The sequence below is a fragment of the Ilyonectria robusta genome (assembly GCF_021365365.1).
Source record: "Ilyonectria robusta strain PMI_751 chromosome Unknown BGZ61scaffold_1, whole genome shotgun sequence".
NCBI lineage: Eukaryota > Fungi > Ascomycota > Sordariomycetes > Hypocreales > Nectriaceae > Ilyonectria > Ilyonectria robusta.
Genome location: NW_025764435.1, coordinates 1,850,009 through 1,869,788, shown reverse-complemented (window position 1 = coordinate 1,869,788; position 19,780 = coordinate 1,850,009). Strand labels below are relative to the sequence as shown.

General features: G+C 54.1%; 8 protein-coding genes across 8 annotated transcripts; 3 read left to right on the top strand and 5 right to left on the bottom strand.

Annotated features, from left to right (window-relative positions):
• Positions 1 to 1,180: 1,180 nt before the first annotated feature.
• On the bottom strand, positions 1,181 to 2,425 carry BGZ61DRAFT_525456 (uncharacterized protein; the record flags this gene model as incomplete). The annotated part of the gene is made up of 1 exon (XM_046252765.1): positions 1,181 to 2,425. The coding sequence occupies one exon, from the start codon at positions 2,423 to 2,425 to the stop codon at positions 1,181 to 1,183; it is 1,245 nt and encodes a 414-aa protein (XP_046112093.1).
• A 1,601-nt stretch (positions 2,426 to 4,026) lies between these two features.
• BGZ61DRAFT_470763 (uncharacterized protein) lies at positions 4,027 to 5,167 on the top strand (the record flags this gene model as incomplete). Its single annotated transcript, XM_046248123.1, has 3 exons — positions 4,027 to 4,229; positions 4,304 to 5,036; positions 5,087 to 5,167. The coding sequence occupies 3 exons, from the start codon at positions 4,027 to 4,029 to the stop codon at positions 5,165 to 5,167; spliced, it is 1,017 nt and encodes a 338-aa protein (XP_046112092.1).
• A 970-nt stretch (positions 5,168 to 6,137) lies between these two features.
• BGZ61DRAFT_470762 (Inosine/uridine-preferring nucleoside hydrolase domain-containing protein) lies at positions 6,138 to 7,605 on the top strand (the record flags this gene model as incomplete). The annotated part of the gene is made up of 4 exons (XM_046248122.1): positions 6,138 to 6,177; positions 6,234 to 6,336; positions 6,387 to 6,556; positions 6,614 to 7,605. 4 exons carry the CDS (start codon positions 6,138 to 6,140, stop codon positions 7,603 to 7,605), a joined length of 1,305 nt encoding a protein of 434 aa, XP_046112091.1.
• A 238-nt stretch (positions 7,606 to 7,843) lies between these two features.
• On the bottom strand, positions 7,844 to 8,282 carry BGZ61DRAFT_525453 (uncharacterized protein; the record flags this gene model as incomplete). The annotated part of the gene is made up of 3 exons (XM_046252764.1): positions 7,844 to 8,038; positions 8,115 to 8,191; positions 8,255 to 8,282. The coding sequence occupies 3 exons, from the start codon at positions 8,280 to 8,282 to the stop codon at positions 7,844 to 7,846; spliced, it is 300 nt and encodes a 99-aa protein (XP_046112090.1).
• Positions 8,283 to 10,064: 1,782 nt separating this feature from the next.
• Positions 10,065 to 12,234, bottom strand: BGZ61DRAFT_12679 (uncharacterized protein). Its single transcript, XM_046237101.1, has 2 exons — positions 11,947 to 12,234; positions 10,065 to 11,861 (listed from the first exon to the last, which is right to left on the bottom strand). The coding sequence occupies exons 1-2, from the start codon at positions 11,988 to 11,990 to the stop codon at positions 10,160 to 10,162; spliced, it is 1,746 nt and encodes a 581-aa protein (XP_046112089.1). The 5' UTR covers positions 11,991 to 12,234; the 3' UTR covers positions 10,065 to 10,159.
• A 245-nt stretch (positions 12,235 to 12,479) lies between these two features.
• Positions 12,480 to 13,668, top strand: BGZ61DRAFT_488715 (kinase-like domain-containing protein; the record flags this gene model as incomplete). The annotated part of the gene is made up of 3 exons (XM_046250136.1): positions 12,480 to 12,842; positions 12,906 to 13,115; positions 13,192 to 13,668. 3 exons carry the CDS (start codon positions 12,480 to 12,482, stop codon positions 13,666 to 13,668), a joined length of 1,050 nt encoding a protein of 349 aa, XP_046112088.1.
• Positions 13,669 to 15,785: 2,117 nt separating this feature from the next.
• On the bottom strand, positions 15,786 to 17,238 carry BGZ61DRAFT_339225 (cyclin-like protein; the record flags this gene model as incomplete). Its single annotated transcript, XM_046239209.1, has 2 exons — positions 15,786 to 16,646; positions 16,771 to 17,238. The coding sequence occupies 2 exons, from the start codon at positions 17,236 to 17,238 to the stop codon at positions 15,786 to 15,788; spliced, it is 1,329 nt and encodes a 442-aa protein (XP_046112087.1).
• A 267-nt stretch (positions 17,239 to 17,505) lies between these two features.
• BGZ61DRAFT_438040 (WD40-repeat-containing domain protein) lies at positions 17,506 to 19,499 on the bottom strand. The gene has a single exon (XM_046244197.1). The coding sequence runs from the start codon at positions 19,231 to 19,233 to the stop codon at positions 17,671 to 17,673; it is 1,563 nt and encodes a 520-aa protein (XP_046112086.1). The 5' UTR covers positions 19,234 to 19,499; the 3' UTR covers positions 17,506 to 17,670.
• Positions 19,500 to 19,780: the final 281 nt, after the last annotated feature.

The window sequence follows — 19,780 nt, the reverse complement described above, 5'->3', positions numbered from 1 at the left end:
CCCAGTTGTCAACCACGGATCCTCTGTCTTACTGCTTTTAGCTACGCTTGCCGATCAAAAAGACCGACGTCTTGTCGTCGCCCGCCCAATCGCACTCTCTGCATCGGCCATCGTGGTCTTATTGCGGACTTGACAGGCAACATCATTGACTCCCTACGAACATAATGCCCATGTGTAGCTATCATGAGACGTACCCAGACGTATTTGCGACCTATCCTATGCACAAAATACTCGCCCATGGTGTGGTACAAATAACAACGCGCGGTTTATGTGTGGTCGGTGTGTATCTGCAGCCATTGCTCGACTAAGATCCAGGCCACGCGGAGCACCCAGGGCACCAATGGCTTCCTTGTTTGTAGACCCAAATTCTTGCAGATGTCTTTTACCCGCAACTTCCCTATCCCACCCTCCACATTCAATCCGGGTCCTCTTCCGTTATCGTCCTGCATGCCTCAGACCATCCCTGCACGCATCCCCCTCACAGGATACTACCATGCCACATTCCCACGAGAAGCCTTCGCACAGTCCTGTATAGCCCTCACTTGTCTCGCCTTCCCTTTATCCACAGTGCGACTTGAAACAATAGCTCTTTTATGGTCCACAAGACGTCAGGTTGGATTTATCGAGACAACCTAGAACGTCTCATCACTCGGTCACATACGGGAATACAATAGCACCATCACCACTGTCCGTCAAATCTGAGTTGCAACTTATATTATAGCCTGTTCATCTCCTTGTGAGAACTCGGTAACTGCTTCAGTGTACACTGGCCATCCTCCTCAATCAAATGCACGCATACCGCCATCTCCACGACCGTCATGGGGCCTCGGTTCTTGTCCTTAGACGTGACTTGTTTTCACCCTGTGTCTCATCCCCCACTCAGCCGCCTCGTGGGGATGCCTTCGCAACCCAAAAATATCCCCGGTACCTTAACTCCAGCCTCAAACGCTTGCACTGTCACAACGCGGTCCAGTTGATTGTTGGACAGTGCATTCGGATCCAAGTATTTTGCGCGCGAACAAAAAAACAAGATTGAAAAGAAAACGGACAGGAAAAAGGACAAGAAGAGAAAAGAAAGGGCTTATGGTGGTTTGCCTAACGGCCAGTGTACAAGGTGCTGGTGAAGGGATCATGACTGACGTTCAACCATGTTGATGTCTGGATTGGTCATGGCTTGCGTTTAGACATCCCACTCCTCCTCCTCTTCTTCTTCATCGGCAGGCCCATCCTGAGTGCTCAGCGCCGAGAATGATCCAAAGGATGGGGCGGGCTTGGTGGTGGCCCCAGCCTGCTTGGGCTGAATAGTAGGGCGGACCTGAGGCTCGTCACCAGAGTCGACAGAAGACTCATTCTTAGACGCCTTCTTGGACTTTGGCTTGACAGTGCTCCACTCATCCTCATCCGTCTTCAGCATTTCCATTTGCTCCTCCTCGGAAGGAAGAGAGGAAACCCAGGTACCCTGAGTCGACTTAGCGGCAGCCGCCGGCTTGGTGGTGGTAGAAGAAGAAACTGGCTCAGAGGTGTCCAACGGCTGGTGGAAGCCATTAGTCTGGGTAGCCGGGGCAGACTTGTTGGCGCTGGGGGCACCCTCAGTCCAAGATGACTTGCTCCCATTGGCAGCCATGAATTGCGAACCATCCTTTGCGGCCCGGCCCTCAGCAATACGAGCTGTCCGTCGCTGCTTCTCTTCGAGCGTCTTGCGCTCCTTCTCAGACTCCTCGCGAGCAGCCTTGGCGGCCTCAGCCTTCTTTCGGTTCTGGCGCTGCTTCTTGGTCTCAACAGGCTCAGCTGCCTTGGCAACCTTCTGCTTCTGCTGCTTGGGGGCGGTGTCGGTCAACCGCAAAACGGCGGGGCGGGCCGGAACCGACTCAAGCATGTCGGAGACATCGCCTGCAACGGTAGGGCCAACCTCGGGGGAAGTAATGGGTGACTGGTCGTCATCCGCATCGGCGCCAGTGGTAGATGAGGGAGCCGATTCCTTCTCCTCTGTCTTCCCAGCCATCTGGTTGGCACGGGACTGTTTGACATACTTCTCTCGCTGCTTTCCGCCCTCGGACTTGGAAGCAAACTTGGCGCCCTCCTGTGCCTTGGCGAGCTGTTTGGCAAATTTGATGTTGTCGACATCATCCTTGCTGTTGTCCTGAGAGTTGCTCAACCAGGGGTTGGGCTCGGCTACCTCGGCACTAGCTCTGGGCTTGGCTGCCTTCTTGGAGGATCCCTGGGCCTCGGAAGTAAAGCTCGCCATGCGTTGCTTCTTCTTCTTGTCCTCTTTGCGTGGCTCCGCTGGCAAGACCTTGGGAGTTTTGGCCAGAGGAGCGCCGGTTCGCTTGCGGTCCTTTTGAGTCGAGACGTAAACGACATAACCGATACCAATCAGAGCGGCATAGCCACCGATGGTGTAAAGGTAGTTCATGTTGTCCGCCATATTGAAGTCGTAGGAGATGGAATGGGGGTGGGTCGTTGGCTCGCGTGGCGATGGTTCAATGTTCGAGGGTGAACTAGGGGGAGGTGCGGATGACCAAGGAGGTAAAGTGAGAAGGACGGGCGATTGGTAAAGAGATCAATGCCCTTCGGGGGGAAAGCGTAGAGATTGGTTGGAAGGCGAACTGGCACGTCTTGTTGGAGAAGCTGGGCGTGGTGGTGGTTGTTTAGTTTACAGCTGACAAGGCTGAGCTGTCGCAATCATGAGGCCAGATTGTCTTCAGTAAACGGACCTACCCAGCAATTCAACAGGGATGCGTCGACGGCGCAACAACGGCAGAGGAAAGAAAGCCGAAAGAGAAGGGGTGAGGCGGGTGACGAGGATGAAAAGGGGGCAAAAGGTTGGAAAGGGACGAGAGATGATCAAGTAACGGTCCAGCTTCGCGCAAGGGTCACAGAAGACACCAGGTGGCTTAAAGAGTACTGTGGCCAGTCCTGTTGCGCAGCGTGAGGGAGGCAACGTCGCGGATCGAGCAGACGAGCTGCAGGGAGTCGGTGGATGGTTCGCTGGGCCGGACACGCCAAAACGGTAGCGGTGGGGCGAGGACACCTCTGCGGAGATGCACGTCGCAGGTACCTTGCCCGCGGCTTCTGGCGTGCGAGGTACGGGCGGTGGGTTTGATTGAGCGTGGCTCGGCCAATCTTACTGGCACTTTCAGCGGTCCACCTTGGCGGACGTCGGGGAAAATGGCAGCACGTTTGGGCGTGGCACTATTGGCGCGCCGGTGAGTTGCGAGTGATGAGCGCCTGAGGTGATGATGGTGTGAGGAGAGGGTTGGTATTTGCCGAGCCTGGCTGCGTTCCATTGCTTGGTGGGCAGGTACCTCTACGGATGTTGAGTGGGAGCACTGTTGAGTGAGAGCACGGTTGAGTGAGAGCACTGTGCCCATACAATTCACGAAGCAGGTGCGAAGTACGTGCAGGGCCAAAGCCAACGCACTTTGGAAGCTCAGGGGCTTCAGTGGGCTCCATTCCTACGCGGAGTGATGTTTCTGGAAATAACGGAAGGTACGCGGCCGAGTCACAGATTTGCCTTTTCCAGGAAGAATACCGTGTTAGAGTGTGTAACACATGCTCTCTCTCTCTCTCTCCGCATGACGCTGGTAGGCCGTCACCCGCATCCCATAGGTGGGAGGTAAGTTAGTCGGCAGTGGGTCGCGGCTGAATTTTTTTTTTTTCGCGATAATTCCTGGCCCGAGTCGACTGCCCCTCCATGAGCGGCATTGTCTTTGGTGGGGTCTCTTTACATGATCCCCCTCTTCTTGCAACTGCTGTACACGTATTGATGTCAGTCATCTCTTTCAGGTACGCAGTTCTCGACTGGTTCCAGCCTTGATTCCTTCGATCTGAGCATCACGCTGACCTTGCGTTTGGCTCGACACAGACTCCGCGACGTCTAAAGGCAAGCTTGATAGTGGGGTTAATCGCAGTCCCAGATCGATTCCGACCTCGCCGCATTGTGAGTGAGCAAGATTTGGGGTGGAAGGGAAGGATGCTAACCCAGATCCTCCAGACTGAAGGGTTCCGACCAACCAAAAACTCAAAATGGCCTCCCAAGAAATCCCCAAGACCTGCAAGGTCATCACTGCCGACACCATCGCCAAGAAGCTCCTCGTTGAGGTCAAGGAGACACTCGCCAAGGTGCAAGGGGACGCCCCCGCCCAGCCCACTCTGGCAGCCTTCCTCGCAAACGGTGACCCTGCTGCCGTCAAGTATGCCGAGTGGTCCAAGAAGACATGCGAAGAGAAGTGAGACAATCCTGCAGATCATTGCCCGGTAACGCGACGAATGCCTCCGGGACTGATGCTGATGTATGCCATAGCGGCTTCAAGTTTGATCTCCGATCCGTCGACAAGGACCTCCTCGAGGAGGAGATCACGAAAGCCAATGAGGACGATAATGTAGACGGCATGATCGTCTACTACCCCATCTTCCCCCAGAACCCTACCCACGACAAGTACGTCCAGGAGACGGTCGAGCTTGGTAAGGACGTTGAGGGCCTTCGACACAAGCTCCTCTACAACATGTACCACAACATCCGATTCCTCGATGCCCCCGAGAACCGAAAGAAGTCGATCCTTCCCTGCACGCCTCTTGCCGTCGTCAAGATCCTCGAGCACCTCCAGATCTACAACCCCATCCTTGCTTTGGGCAACCGCCTGTTCGGCAAGACCATTACCGTCATCAACCGATCCGAGGTCAACGGCCGTCCTTTGGCAGCACTCCTCGCCAACGATGGCGCTACCGTGTACTCGGTTGATATTACTGGTGTCCAGCTGTTCACTCGTGGCCAGGGTATCAAGCAGGTCCGCCACCAGGTCCAAGACAAGGAGGGCTGGGGCTTGGAGCAGTGCCTTCCCCTGAGCGATGTGGTTATCGGAGGTGTGCCGTCAGAGTCGTTCAAGGTGCCCACCGACCTCATCCGAGAGGGTGCCGTCTGCATCAACTTCTCGTCGTACAGAAACTTTGACGGCCCGGCCATCAAGGAGAAGGCCTCCATTTACGTGCCTTCTGTTGGAAAAGTGACGATTGCCATTCTGTTGCGAAATCTTGTGGTAAGCATATATCCCCAATTTTATCATGGAGCTCCAGACTAACTCATCAGCGTTTGATTGCCAACCGGCCGTCCAAGGACGAGTCCGACAAAAACCTCCAAGCCCGCAATGAAGCATTCAGGGATGATTAAGTGATGTCTCAAAATTGAGAAACCCAAAATGCGAGGAGCAGCCTTTGGACCGCCACCTCGATGATTGAATTGATGATACCTAGTGGCCACCTGTCTGGTTAGACGGAAAAAAAAGTAAAAACATGTGACTGGGACTTGCATTTAGACTAGATAGAAGAGGATAAAAACCGGTGTTTATCAGGAGTCACTAAATAGACGCGAATAAATTGCTTGGGCTTGGAAAGCATCGACCCAACGGAAGGCTAGTAACCCATACAGGGCTTCCCTTGTCTTCAACTTCGAAGAGCTAGGCGTCAGGGCTGGGGGAACGGGACTGGATGGCTATATGTTTGTAATAGCCACAGGTCATCTCGAATAGGAATTCACCGTGTTGTTGGCAAAGCCGGATTGGACCGAAATATTTTCAACAGCTCAGTCGCCACAGCACCGCAGCACCTTGACGAGACCACCATCCAGGTTATCCAAAGTTCTCATGGTTCGCATGGTTCGCACCCCTTTGGATGCCTTAAATTGGGAAAAGCGGTAAACGGAGATATTCCATCCTGGTTATTCCAACTCTAAGCCCACAGGGTGCTCGCTTAGTCTATAAGTATCGGCGTGCCCCGATGTTGAGATCGTCGGAGCCGTCCACATTGAGGGGCTTATCTCATCAGCCGGCCACCACCCCACCTTCCACTTGCCCAAAACTAAGAGAGGGGAAATGCCAAGGCTCCGTCGAGCATGACCTAGTTCAGCCTTTATCTTGACATCTCGCAGTTCGCTAAAAGAGGAAGCTGTCCTTTCAAGAAATTTGCTGCTTTCTCATATATATTTTTTGGCCTCAGACAGTCTCTATCTGTCTTCTGTTCGGGACTGTTAGCTCGAATCTGCGGGCTGTACAGCATTCCACACGCTCAGCTCCTTGCTTCACCCTCCCTGTACTTCATCACTACCCCGAGCGTTCAGTATAAACACTCGCCTCCAGACCAAGATGGCGTCCAAGCACAGAATCATCATCGACACGGACCCAGGTAAGATTTTGCACCACAACCGGCACTTCTTTTGTCGTGTTCTAACGTGTCTCAAGGCGTCGACGATGTCCTGGCTATGCTCCTGGCTCTAAGTGCCGCTCCCGAAGAACTCGATGTGGCCATGATCTCGGTCACATATGGCAACGTCCCACTGACAAGGTATAGTTCCTCTACATACCGCACGGTTGCCAAAGCTGACCCAGTTGTAGCACCCTTCATAATGTGGTTTCTCTCTTCCACGTTCTCGACAAGGAACTCGAGTGGAGGAAGTCGACTGGAAAGCCCGAAGGCTTTGGAGCAATGAAGGCGAGCAAGCCCATTGTTGCAGTTGGGCCTGAGCACCCTCTGTGTGATGAGGAGCTAATGGCTGACTACTTCCGTAAGTCGAATTCTTTCCCGTTTTCATGACTACCTCAGCTGACGGAATATCTCCCAGATGGCATCGATGGGCTACACAATGTTCACGAGGCCCATCCGCAACTAAGCCCTGCGGATACTTGGAAGAGTCTGTTCAAGGATGGTGACAACTCGGCTAACCCAGACGATTTTTCTCCCCACTTCACACCATCCAAGATTCCGGCTCATCTGGAGATCCTTCGCCTTCTTAAGGAAAACCCTGTCGATACCTTTACCATCCTGGCTCTGGGCCCATTGACAAATGTCGCTCTCGCGGCTGCCGCAGACCCGGAGACATTCCTCCGAGTGAAGGAACTTGTGGTCATGGGCGGAGCTGTGCATTGCGAGGGCAACGCGACTCCTGTCGCCGAATTTAATTGCTACGCCGACGCCGTTGCCGCCGCCCGAGTATATGCACTCACGTCATTCAACCCCCATGCCACTATGCCGGCGCTTCCCCAGGAGCTCTCGACATTGCCCCCCTATCCCGCCAGGCTCTCTCGTCAACTCAAGTTGACGCTCGCCCCTCTCGACATCACCACTCCCCATCTCATCACCAAGAGCTATTTTGCGGAGAACGTCAAGGCACATGTTGATGCTGGCAGCCCCCTTGCCATCTGGTCCGCACACTTCGTCAATGGCGCTTTTGGGAAAATCGAGGACATTCTCCGAGACGGAGAGGAGCCAGGCCTTTCGTTGCATGATCCCCTGACTGTTTGGTACATGTTGACCCATGACGATCCCAAGTGGAAGACACCCGCGAAGCCAGAGGATATCCGTGTTGAGACCGCTGGTCAGTGGACTCGCGGCATGCACGTCATCGACAACCGTCACAGGGCCAAGCCTGCTGAGGGTGCAGTAGCCTCCACCGAGAATCCAGATGATGACCCCGAATTCGTGGCTCTGGACCAAGTCCCTGGCGATGAGATGGCCTGGTTGAGTGTTCGCAAGGGTAACCGAGTCAACCGACTCATCGAGTCTCCTGGTGAAGAGATCTTTAAGGAAGTTCTGATGCAGAGACTTTTTGGATGAACGTATAAACACTTCAATAGCGAGGTATATATATTAGCACATTTGGATAAACCGAGATGGATAAATTGAATGGGCACGTACCCTTGGAAATGCCAAATAGATTGTCTAGAACTCCTCGTAATCAAACGCCGTGATCTTTACCAATACCACCTAACAGGAGACGTCCGTGTCTCTCAACAGTGGATGCCATGCCCTGGAAACAACAAATGCAAATCATGGAGGTTTCTAGTCGATTCCGTTATACGTGTTTTATGCCTCCTATCGCCGAGCCCTTGACTTCCGACCAGTTAATGCTATCGTCGAGCGCTTCGTCGACGAGACCAATCGAGCAGACGTTGTCTCCGCGCACGAGGTAGAGGCCGAGCGGCACTTGGGCGGAGGGCTCTGGGTCGTCGGTCGTCCGAATAATTCTCTCCGTGGCACTGTTCAGGACCTGTACGAGGGAGACGATGCGGTCAGCATGAGGACATCTATGGTGAGGAGCCTTGGAGGTACTGGGGCAGACGTACCAGGTTCGTGCTCTGGTCGCAGGCGGCCAGTGTGCCAACGAGGATGCGAGAGTCGGCCGTGACAATCAGGACTTTCTCTGGAGCGCGGGGTTGTGGTCAGCGTGGGTGTCTCGAGCTCGGATTTGGAGGGCTGGCCGTACTGTTGAGGAATCCTCCGAGGGTCGCCATGGTGTCGTCGTAGCAGCGCGGATATGCACCGCACCGTTTACCGCTGTGAAGAGTCCTGAGGAGGCGAAAGGAGGATCCTGTTTCTGATTCGTGACGGGAGACGGAGGGCGGTTGGAGTTTGAATGATCGGTTGCTCGTCCCTAAGGCGGGCGCGGCAGATGCACTTTTTGGAGGAGCTGGTGCAGGGCCCGCGCTAACCCTGTTTTGGCGCACCAAGGTACAGAACTCTGGTAATGAGCACACGACGATTTGGAGCTTTGTGGGATGTCAGGATATGGCGAATTGTACTTCATAACAACTAGCTATCGTGCGGGTGACTGTTGCAGCATTTGTATGTATGGTCCTTCTCTGGACGGGCGAGACACTTTGCGTGTTCCGTTGGGCAGAAGTCCAAGGACATTGCAAGTGAGCGAACGAATCCCATCAGAAGCAACATCATCAAGGACCATCATTCCCAGCTATCACGGTGGTCCCTTTCACATCGCATACGAGCCTACAACGTGTATGGGAAGTACAGATAGAGCCTAACACACAATAAACATCAGGGACAGACGTATTGGGGTGAGTAGAAGCATGAATGAGTTCCAGCAGCAGCGTGCTGAAAAACCAGCTACCCTAGAGATTCAAGAGCAAATGGCGGTTGGCCATGTCCACGAGAGTCCAGTAGGAAATAGCCATCACCACGGGACACAGGACAAGGCGGTGAGTAGCATGCCTGACGCAAGTCCAGGCACGGGAGAACGGTGTCAAGCGGTCATCCAGTGCCTCGAGAATCAGGCGTCGCAGTGGTCCGCAGGCAGCACACACAACTGGGCCACTCCACACCTCTGGGGGAAAGTGTACACTACAGGCAGCGTCGCTTCAAGTACGATGGCAGAAATTTACGAGGGGGATTGAAGTGTTGGCCGTTTTGATGGACCTCGACATCCACTCAATCCAGGATGTCGCGGTGAGTAAAGGGTCGATGTTTTTCTTCCTTGCACAAAAATAGAAATAGACCACGGAGCAGGTTGGTAGATTTCAGAGTGAGTCAAGGGTTGAGTTGCATGTCACACAGCACTGCTAGAGATCGGGCCCCAAGAAAAGGGTGATCTTCTTCACCACCCAAGCAAGCCTGAGGAGCAATGAAAAACGTGAGCTCAGTGCAGTTCGCATCACCTGGAGGCAGTGTAATACCAGGGACACTGTGGGTGGAATCATGTGCAAGCACAGAGGAAACCTCCCGAGAACCAAAAATAGGAATAATCAAGATTGATCTCCTTAGAGATCTTTCAGAGATTAAACTGAAAAGAACAGATACTACACTTGATCTAAGCCAAAAGGCAAAGAGAGCTAAGGAGAAAGGAAAGAAAAAAATTAGAAGGGCGGCGGGCGAGCGAGAATTATATAGTGGATTTCCAGGGCGGTGAGGAGGGCTGGCGGCAGAATTTGCCTGGCTCGTCAACCTGAGGCTCACTTACACCTCAGGTTCAACCACGGCAGGAGCCTGGAGGAGCTCCATTGTTTGCATCTAAACCCTGACGGCTGGCTCGAGTTATGCATGGAAAATGGATCTTCAAATGGGTCTCCGCTGTGCTTCTTACGTACGACGAGCGGGCGTTACTGGCCCTGTTCTTTCTAGCGCTTGATGCTCTCCGACCAAATTTGCTTAGCCTGCCTCTGATATCTCCTGTGCTGATCCTAGGCATCTCGCAACTTTTGTGAATTGCAGCATGTCAGTTACTGTGCGCGGGGCGGTAAGCAGATTGTGTTTCCTTTGCTGTCGTTTCTTGGCATGAGTCACCTCATGGGTACCTTATGATTCAAATAACGGTCCTGATACATTATAGCAGTTCGCCAAGCAGGCGTACACCATTCCTTCATCATCATCGCCGTGATCAAATCACTATCTCATTCAGTCGCTCAAGAATCTTCTCGTAGAAGCACACGCCGAGGTGGATGCCGTCCGGGTCGGCTGCTGCCTGCTGTGCCGCGTCACCACCAAAATCCTCGTTGTCCTCGTCTAGGCAGGTCAGGCATGACTGCACGACCCGAGTGTATCTCTCGCCCATGGCCTGCGGGAGCTTCTCCTTTGCCAAATCTTCCAAGTATTGCTTGGCCTGGAAGCCCATCACCGCGGGAGAAATGCTTCTACCGCCACGGGGCATCAAATGGCTTGCGAATTCACGGATGGGCCCACCAGGACTCGGTGTGTCGGCAGGATACTCCACAAACGACTGCCAGAGACCAATTTCAAGCAGACAGACGCCGAGGCTGTAGATGTCGTGCTGCATGCGGTATGTGTCTTCGGGACTCTCCCCTTGACGGCTGGGGTGGCGGTAGATGTTCTGGTACCAGGCGCTGTCACCCTGACGGATCGTGGCACCATCGGCGGAGCGAAAGCGATCGAAGCCAACCAGGAAAGTAGCACTGTGGGAGGATTCGAGGTCTTCTAGGAGGAGAATAGACTCTGGGCTGATGCTCTTGTGGACGAAATTAAAGGTATGGACGTAACTGATCGACTTGGCTAGCTGCTGCGCGATGCGTACACGACGAGTGATGGAGAGAGCAGAGTCGCTGCCTCCAGGGTAGAGGAGGAAGACCTGGCGCAAGCTTTGGGGTATCTCTAAGCCGTCTGGGATGCGGAAGAAAAGGTCAAAGGAGAAGATGCGCGAAGGTTGGCGAGGGTCAGTGATTCTCATGGCGCCCTTGCAGTTGAGGAGGCCGAATGTCAGCGGATCAGCACAGGAGAGCTTCTGAGCCAAGTCGCGGACATCGTTTGTCATGGTGTCAGCCATTCCTGGTCTGCAGGCCAATGAGTCGACGATGAACCAGCGATCGTTGGAGCCGCCGCGGCGGGCCGCCTTGGCCTTTGAGTACGGTATGGGCGTGAAATCGAAAGCCACGGGAGGGAGGAAGATCGAGTGGCGAGCGCCATTGGGACGGAGGGCCGTCCTGAGTCCATCGGCCAATGATAATGGAGAAGAGGTTTGCTGTAGTCCGGTGGCGAGGATGGCATTCGGACGGGGTTGATGGAGTTGCTGGTCTGACCTTTGTCGTCTGGGCCCGAACGGCGACGGAGGGGGTCGGGGAGGTGTTGGTTGCGACGATTGCTCTGATCCAACGGCAAGATGCTGTGGTGTTGATGGAGGTCGCCCCATAGCCACATGGAGCTGGCTGTCGATGACGGGATTCGCCATCCGCATGATGAGGAACCATGAGGGATCGAAGCGCCTCTGCCACTCCTCCAGGTCTCGAATAACGTCGTCAAGTGCATCCTTGACCCAGGCATACTTGGCTTTCCGAACCCCTTTCGAGAATCCGAGGAAGCCTTCCCTCGCCTCGCTACCGTTCTTATTCTTCTTTGCGAGAACAGACTTGAGGCTGCTAACTGCGGACGAGAGCTTGGCTGCTAGGATGCCGAGGACATTGTCCAGGACGCGGTGATGCTCGGCGTCAATGATTGGACCTAGTGGCTGGAGGAAGTCTGTCTGCATCCGCGTCCGAGTCCAACTGACTTCCACAATGGCGATGCGCTCCGCCACCTCATCATTGGCGGCCTTGTAATTTTCACAGTGCTCAATTATGAATAGTATGCACCTAGGTTGGTTCAAAGCACGATCAGAAACGGTCGAGATGCTCGGGCGGAGCAAGGGAGGTGTGAGGGGCTGAGCCAAGTAAGTACCTGTGGCAGATATCAACTGCTGATACGACAGTGCCAAGTTCCATTTTCTGAAGCAGTCGCTGCGACTATTAACGTCAGGAAACGATACGGAATTTTGGGCGGTGGTGATGAGGGGAGGTTTATGAACTTGGGCTGCGATCATGAACGAGCGAGGCAGACTTGGGAGGGAACCCTAGCCAGGCATCGTTCGCCTTACACGCCGCAATCCCACTAGTGGAGAATCCGTTGACCATAGACGTTTGTCCCTCACAGCCTTGTGCGGCTGAGTCGACTTCGGCGGCTATTGCGGGGCCGAGTGTGAGGCGACCTGTTTCCTCTTGACCCCTCCTCCCTTGCGTTGCGCATGAACCGTTATCTTCATTGTTAATTTGGTCCTCTTGCCTGTGGTAGTTGACCTTCGTTATGAGAATGATATAGGTTGATCCCCCCGATGCTCTTATCGCCAATGCGACGTCTCCGCCTTTCGGAACCAGTATAGCACGTATCTGTCGGTCTTAGCTTCAGTTCAAGTAAAGGAACCCGGGTTGCCTGCAATGAGACAACAAGGCCAAAATTCGGGCGCTCAACGGCCTCAGCATCGATTGCACCAGCATCACTCACTCCCAGACCTCGTCCGCGACTCCAAGTTAGACACTCGCTTTCTCCCCGACGGCGCGACCCAACACACCTTCTATGTGACACCTCCTCACGCCAGCCGGAGACAGAGGGCCCGCGTTGATGAAGTATGGCGCCGTGAACGCAAGCTTGGCAAAGGCGGATATGGCGATGTGTGGCTGGAGAGGTGCGACTCCGGTCCCTCAACCGGAACTCTCCGAGCCGTCAAGGAGATGCTGATAAAACCACTGATGGACTACTCGAGAGAACTGGAGGCCATGACTAAGTTTTCCCACGAGAAGGTGTGTCATCCCAGTAAATAGATATCGCAACTGACAGAAGTTTGCTAACGCCCTGCTGTTAAGTATGTTGATTGCTTCGTCAAATGTCACGGCTGGTACATGTCCGAGCACACAGTCTTTATAGCTATGGAGTACCTCGAGCATGGCGATTTAAATGGATACCTCTACCAGCCCTTACCCGAGGACCAGGTTAAGACTATTGTCTTGCAGCTTGTTGAAGGTCTCGTGCATATGCATGACAACGGCTTCGCTCACCGGGATCTCAAGCCATTAGTGCGTGAACCCCCGAACACGACGAATAGCTCTCTTATGCGTCGACATAACTAACACGAACTGGTCATTTCCATAGAATATCCTTGTTCATAAGCCTGGCCCCGACTGGTGGGTCAAGATCGGTGACTTCGGCATTTCCAAGCGCTCCGAGGAGGATAATACAGCTCTTCGGACCACTATTGGAACAGACGGTTACATGGCCCCGGAGCTTAAAGGCTTAATTTACTCCCAGGGTTCTTCAGAGTCCAACGAATTTTCCTATACATTCGCCGTTGACATGTGGGCATTGGGCGAGCTCACATTCAGGATGGCCACTCGACGTCCTGCCTTTCCGGATCCAAATGACCTTGTTAACTACGTTCTTCGCGGACAACCTTTCCCATTGCCGGCCCTCGAAGTCATAGGGGCGAGCTCAGACTGCTGTGATTTCATTAATAAGTCTATGATAGCCGACCCTGGAAATCGTCTCACAGCCTCCGAGGCTTGTAGGCATCCCTGGTTACAGCTATCAAGACCATCATCGCGGGCTAGCTCTGCATCGCCAAAAACGTGAGTGACGTTATATGAGAACAGCCAAATCAACCACCAAATAGAAGCGGAACTGACGCCCAACGATAGGGAATCTGATAATCCCATCCTCAGTCCCAATTCCTCAATTCAGAACGGACATTTGACAGCCACACCATCGAAACCACAATTGGCAAACTTCGAGAACAGCGCCGAATGGACCGAATATAGCACTCGACTACAGGAACTTCAAGCGTCGCAGTCGACAAGTCCGTTCCATGACACTGCGGAGTGGAGTACTGGTACCAAAGATTATCAAAACTCGCAGCCAACAAACTCGTCCCGCAACACTGCTAAAAGCACTGGTACTCAAGATCATCAACAGTCAAAGCTAACAAACCCATTCCGCAATACTGCTAAGAGCACTGGTACCCGAGATTATCAACACTCGCAGCCAACAAACTCGTCCCGCAACACTGCTAAAAGCACTGGTACTCAATATCATCAACACTCACAGCCAGCAAAATCGTTCCGGAACACTGCTAAAAGTACTGGTACCCAAGATTCTCAACATTCGCAGCCAACAAACTCGTTCCGCAATACTGCTAAATGGAGCACTGGCAACCAAGGATCCCTCAGCTCATATCCACCAGTTTTGCGAGACGCCATTTCCAATTTCGGCACTGGCAACCTAGCATCCCCTAGCTTAGATTCACCAGTTTTGCAAAACATGATAGCTAATTTCGGCACTGGCAACATAGGATCCAACTTAGATTCACCAGTTTTGCAAAAAATGATGGCCAATTTCAGCAATGGCGACCAAGGATCCCTCAGCTCAGATTCACCAGTTTTGCGAAACATGATTACCAATTTCAGCACTGGCAACCAAGGATCCCCCAGCTCAGGTTCGACAATTTTGCGAGACAACATTGGAAAATGGAGCACTGGTCCCCAAAGAGCCCCAATCACACAGGCTGTGAAGAGCCGGTCAGAGGGGCGGACGGGAATCCCGAGCCTGGATTCTCTCTCGTTGAATGAGTCGAAAGCCCCGGTGAAGCCTCCGGTCACAATCGACGCTTCACTGGTCAACGTCCGACCGACCTCTACTCCACTAGGCTCCAGCAGCAACTCTCAGATGGGGTTTCAAGGGCATAACGGATTCCGAGGTACACCAAGCTCAAGCAGTAATCCTCAGACGGGGTACCATAGGCATACTGGATTCCAAACCTCTACGACACCAAGCTCAAGCAGTGATCCTCAGGTGGGGTTTCATAGGCATAATGGATTCCAAGGTCGGGTATCGGGTGAGGGATCTCTATCTAAGTCAAAAGCTGCTGTGAAACTTCCAGTCACAGCCAGTACTTCGTTGGTCAAAACCCGGCCAACCTCTACTCCACTCGGCTCAAGTGGTGATTCTCGGATGGGTTACCAGCGACATAACGGATTTCAAGGCAAAATATCGAGCGAGGGATCTTTATTTGAGTCAAAGGCTGCTGTGAAGCGTCCAGTCACAGCTGGCACTTTGGGGGCCAACATCTGGTCAACCTCAACTCCACAGGGCTCAAGTGGTGATTCTCAAATGGGTTACCAAGGGCATAACGGATTCCAAGGCAAAACATCGAGGTAGAGATCTTCCTGACAAATCCGGGGCCCGAGAGCGATCAAGCAGAAGCGCGCGGTTGGAGCGCAGCCAGGCTGAACAGGAAGGGCGGAGGGCTAAGTCTTGAGCGTGGCTTTACGAGTGACCTGAATGGCAAGGGGGCACGAGGCTGGTTTATGAAAGTGTTTACTTAATGAAACGATACACATCCATTTGCTCTTTGTTCCTAATTGATTGGTCCTCTCATTATCTCGGCATGTAACTTCGATCAACCTCTGTGACATTTCGTAAGGACTAATATTGCGTCTCTTGTGTTTGGCGTCGTTGGGCTCTTGAACAATTTGAATCTCAAAGCTACCAAATCATCAACTGTAAAACTGCGTCGCTGCGGGCGTCTTCCCGGACATCCAAACGCCGTATCCTGGGTGCGCCGCCCTATGCCATGATGGGCTCTCCGGCTAGAGCCATGCGAAATCCCGGTCCATCCTCATACACATCGACAAAGAAATTCGGTCCCCAACGCCTCTTATCTCATACCAGTACATCGGCCTTCGTCCCTGGGTTTAGTTCTCAATGAGTTCTCCCTCATCCTCAGACAGCCGTGCTCGTTTCGCCGCCCTGCCATCGTCTGTCTCGCCGTCTTCCAGTTCCCTTCGTTTCAATGGCGACTTGGGCGCGTAGTCATTCTCTTCTGATTTCGCTTGAGAGCCTGCTTCTCGGCCGTGGTCTCGGGCATCGCCGTCCTTGCTAGTACCATTCGCTCTGCCGCCTGGACCTGGGCTGCGACTGGCACGATCAAGCTCCATGGGCGTCCCGTTGGCTGATGACTGAGTGTCTGGTTGACTGAGCAGGGTATCCCCTCGCCTTCGGGTGTTCTCGAGATGAAAAGCCGGTGAGGGCAGCGACGGGTTCTGTTTTCTGAGCGGATTCTCCGTGTAAAACTGCCGCATCACCTCGATGGCCATGACGCATCGCTCCTCGTCGCCCCTCAAATGCTTCCACCACGGTTCGCCCTTGATGTCGTCAATTTGCTGATTTGTATGCGCACTTGCAAAGAATATTGCGCTAATGGCAACATCCTTCGCCTCAATGAGAAGGGGTATAGAGGTTAAACAGGCGTCATTGCAGAACGCCCATGCGCTGTGTCGTAAATTCTTGTTGTGAACGAGATCAAGCTGACCGAGCAACTCAAACAGATGGCGATAGGGGTTGTCAATCATGAGGTCAAATGTCAGCTGTTCTAGCATGACCTCCTCGTACGTCAAGATGCTGTCTCTCCATCGCCAGTATTCCTTGCTCTGTTCGTCAATGATGAGTTTTGCGTTTTTCTGTGCGACCTTGGCGACCGCAATGATTATGTCCTTCGTTTTTCGGCAGTTTTCTTCCACTTTGTTGGCTAGAAAGAGGGCTGTGGCGGCAATGTTCTGCAATGAGGGCGACGTCAGCAACAAGTTGTAGTGGAGGCGTCTCGAACCCGTAAAACGAGAAGGGTGATCCCGATCTGAGTTGAGACTGAGAACTAGGATATGGGAATATACTAAGACTCACATAGTGATGAATGCCACCCTTTTCTTGTACCATACTGGAGCGCATGTAGAATCTGTGAAAGAAGACACCCGCGACCCAGAGCGTGATCTGGGGTAGGTCCAGCATGATGCCAGTCTGGTAGATGAAGTTGACACCCTTGGCCCTGCGCATTCTCTCCTCGGCCGGGGCGAGTCCCTCAGCAATAGCCGGGGTGCTGCGCACCTCGTCCGAGGTGAAGGACCATTGATTCGGACCTGGCGAGGGCGTTTGCGCGCCAGACCGCGAGGGAGAGGGCTGGCTGGGGCGGGCCTGCGGCCGCGGAGGAGACGTGCGCGTCGAGTGTTGCGGAGGAGTCGGGACGGCGGGGGGCACGGCGTCGCGGCGTCGAGGAGATCGAGAGCGGGATTCGCGATCTGGTCGCGCGGATCCAGCGACGGGGGGAGGCTGATAGCCTTCTCTGGGAGGGCGGTATCGGTCGATGCTCGCCATGGCCGGTAGCGCTATGTCGGGTTGGCGATGGTGAGAAGAGAGAAGCGGCACCGGTTCATGGGGAAGCACCCGTCGAGAGTTGGCTGATGTGAAGGTGATGGAAATCTGGGAAGGCTCTTGTTTAAGTCGGCGGCGAGGTTGGCACCAGGGGCCCAGTAAAGTCGTTATCTAATCGCACGGGGGGTATCACATGACACACCTCAGCCACCGGAAAGTGGGTGGGTGGGTTGGGGGCGCCCAACGAACGCCTATTGCCTTGTATTGTTTGCCATTTATGCACCTGAACAAAAGAATGTTGGTTGATTATTGATGCTCCCCCTCGATCCAATTCACCGCCAAAGCTACCTGATGATGTCTTGCCGAAGAAGCCGTGCGGTCCGGGGTATCTCAAAGTAATGCACATTAGTTTCGCAAAAGATCTATCCCTGCTCCTCAGATACCTTCGCCGTCGTTGCGGCCCCAGAGCTTCACCGTGCGATCATGTCCTCCGCTGACAATCCACTTGCCGTCCCTACTGTAGTCGACGCTGGCAACCGGCCCCGTGTGGCCGCTTAGTGTCTGGACCAATGACCAGTCGTCTGCTGAGAAGATCTTGACGTTCTTGTCGAATCCACTCGACACGAAAAAGGTGCCCGACTTCTTGGGCAGTTGAGCTCCCTTCTCATCCACGCCCGGAGGAATGCCATCAACCGGGTCGTCCATGCCCTTGAACCAACGCATGTCCGAAACCAAGCTGGTGTGCGCACCAATACCACCAGTCCTCTGCACTTTTCGTACATCCCAACACTTGATCCAACCGTCCGCAGACCCAGTCAGAACTCGGTGTCCGTCAGAGCTCCAGTCAAGAGCGTGAATCGGCTTAATGTGACCGTCCAGATGCCCATCCAAGATCATCACCGTGCGTCCGGACCTCAGATCCCAAATTCTGCCGATGCTGTCAAGACCTGCACTAGCCAGCAAGGATCCGTCAGTGTTGAAGCTGATGGCGTAGACACCTCGGGAGTGTCCCTCCTGCAGGAGCACCTCTGCCGTCGTCTCCACATCCCAGAGGCGCCATGAGGTGTCCTCAGACGCAGACGCGAGATAGCGTCCAGAAGGATGGAACTCGGTGCGGCAGACACGCTGGGAGTGGCCTTGCAGCGTTGACAAAGGCGTGTCTTGGTTTAATGACCAAAGGTTGATGAGGCTATCAGCGCCACCCGAAGCCAGGTTGACCGAGTCTGGAGAGACACCCTGTTCGGGGATGGTGGCACCAGGGAACCACGATATACCGCTGATTTTGTTGGTGTGGCCACGGAAGGTCTTCTTCTCAGTTAAGCTGGGTATCTCAACCAGCTTGACTTGTCCACCCCAGTTGCCCACAGCTACCAGCTCTCCGTTGGGGGATACCCTGGTGATGCTAAGGTTCCTTTCGCCGACAATCTGACTGCCTTGAAGCTCGAAGGCTTGTAACCTCTCCTTGATATGTTTTCGGAACTTGACGTGTGTGCGTAGAGGAATCGTGGACTCGGCCTTTTGGAACGTGGTTCTCCGCTTCGCTCGGGGTAGCGAATACTCGGAGAGCTTGATGCGAGCCTGCAACAGCTCGGGGCCGCCTCGTGAGTAGAACTCCTCCTCTTGCTCCTCCTCTGCCTCATCCTCCGGCGCGTCCTCCATGGTGATGTCACCGTTCTCCAGCCCTGACATCTCCGCCTGGATTGTCAGAAGCTCGCGCAAACGATCACGACGATCCACAGGCCCCTCCCCGAAGAGGGTAATGGGTTCCCCCATCTCTCTGAGCTTGGCGCGGACTCGGCCATCGTCGGTTGGCACAGCTATGGTCGCGGCGAGCCTCTTGCGATTGAACTGGTTGAGGATGGCGGAGGCTTTCTCGGGGGCAACTCCGGAGCCGCCCATGTGGATATCATAATCGTGGTCATCGGGGACATCTTCCAGGGCGATTCCTTGGTTCGTGTCGGCCTCCTCCACGTACGCCTGCCGTGATGGGTGAATCATGGTGGCGGATGGACGAGTCGCAGGACCTGGTGGCGGAGAGCTTGGTGAATGGATTCCAATGGAAAGAGGGAATGGATCGAGTGAATAAGTTCGCGTTCCAAGGGCCGGGGGCTGTTCACTGCCGCGAGGTCGAGGTATCGGGGATGGTGGAAGCTGCTTGGTGGATTGTAGCCTCGCGAAGCTATCGACGGATGCTTGCAGGGTCGTGAATTTTCTCGGTGACGGTAGTTAGTTTCGCCGACAGGTGGTGGACCAGGACACTGGCTGCCTGGGGTTGCACCTGGGTGCCAGAAAGGATGCTGGGGTACTGGGTCGTCCTAACTTTTTAGTGGACTCTGGCGGACTTGGCCGCTAAATCGGAATCCAGCCGTCGCTGTCCGCCCTGATCGCCGCATGCTCCCTGCAAGTCAGGTTATTGGTGATGTCAGGTCTCCAGACTTTCGGCTCCGTCGCTGTGCGTGGCCACCTCGCCAGCACCGCGACGGCCCAAGGCCGGCCTCACTGGAGCAGAAGAGAGTCTGTCCACTGCGCGCGCATTATGCGCGGG

Bases quoted from the DNA above. Each gene is read 5' to 3' on its own strand.
- BGZ61DRAFT_12679 (XM_046237101.1), bottom strand. From the start codon at position 11,990: ATGGAACTTGGCACTGTCGTATCAGCAGTTGATATCTGCCACAG. The intron at 11,862-11,946 runs GTACTTACTTGG...GAACCAACCTAG, and splicing joins GCAGTTGATATCTGCCACAG to GTGCATACTATTCATAATTG.
- BGZ61DRAFT_438040 (XM_046244197.1), bottom strand. From the start codon at position 19,233: ATGATTCACCCATCACGGCAGGCGTACGTGGAGGAGGCCGACACGAAC.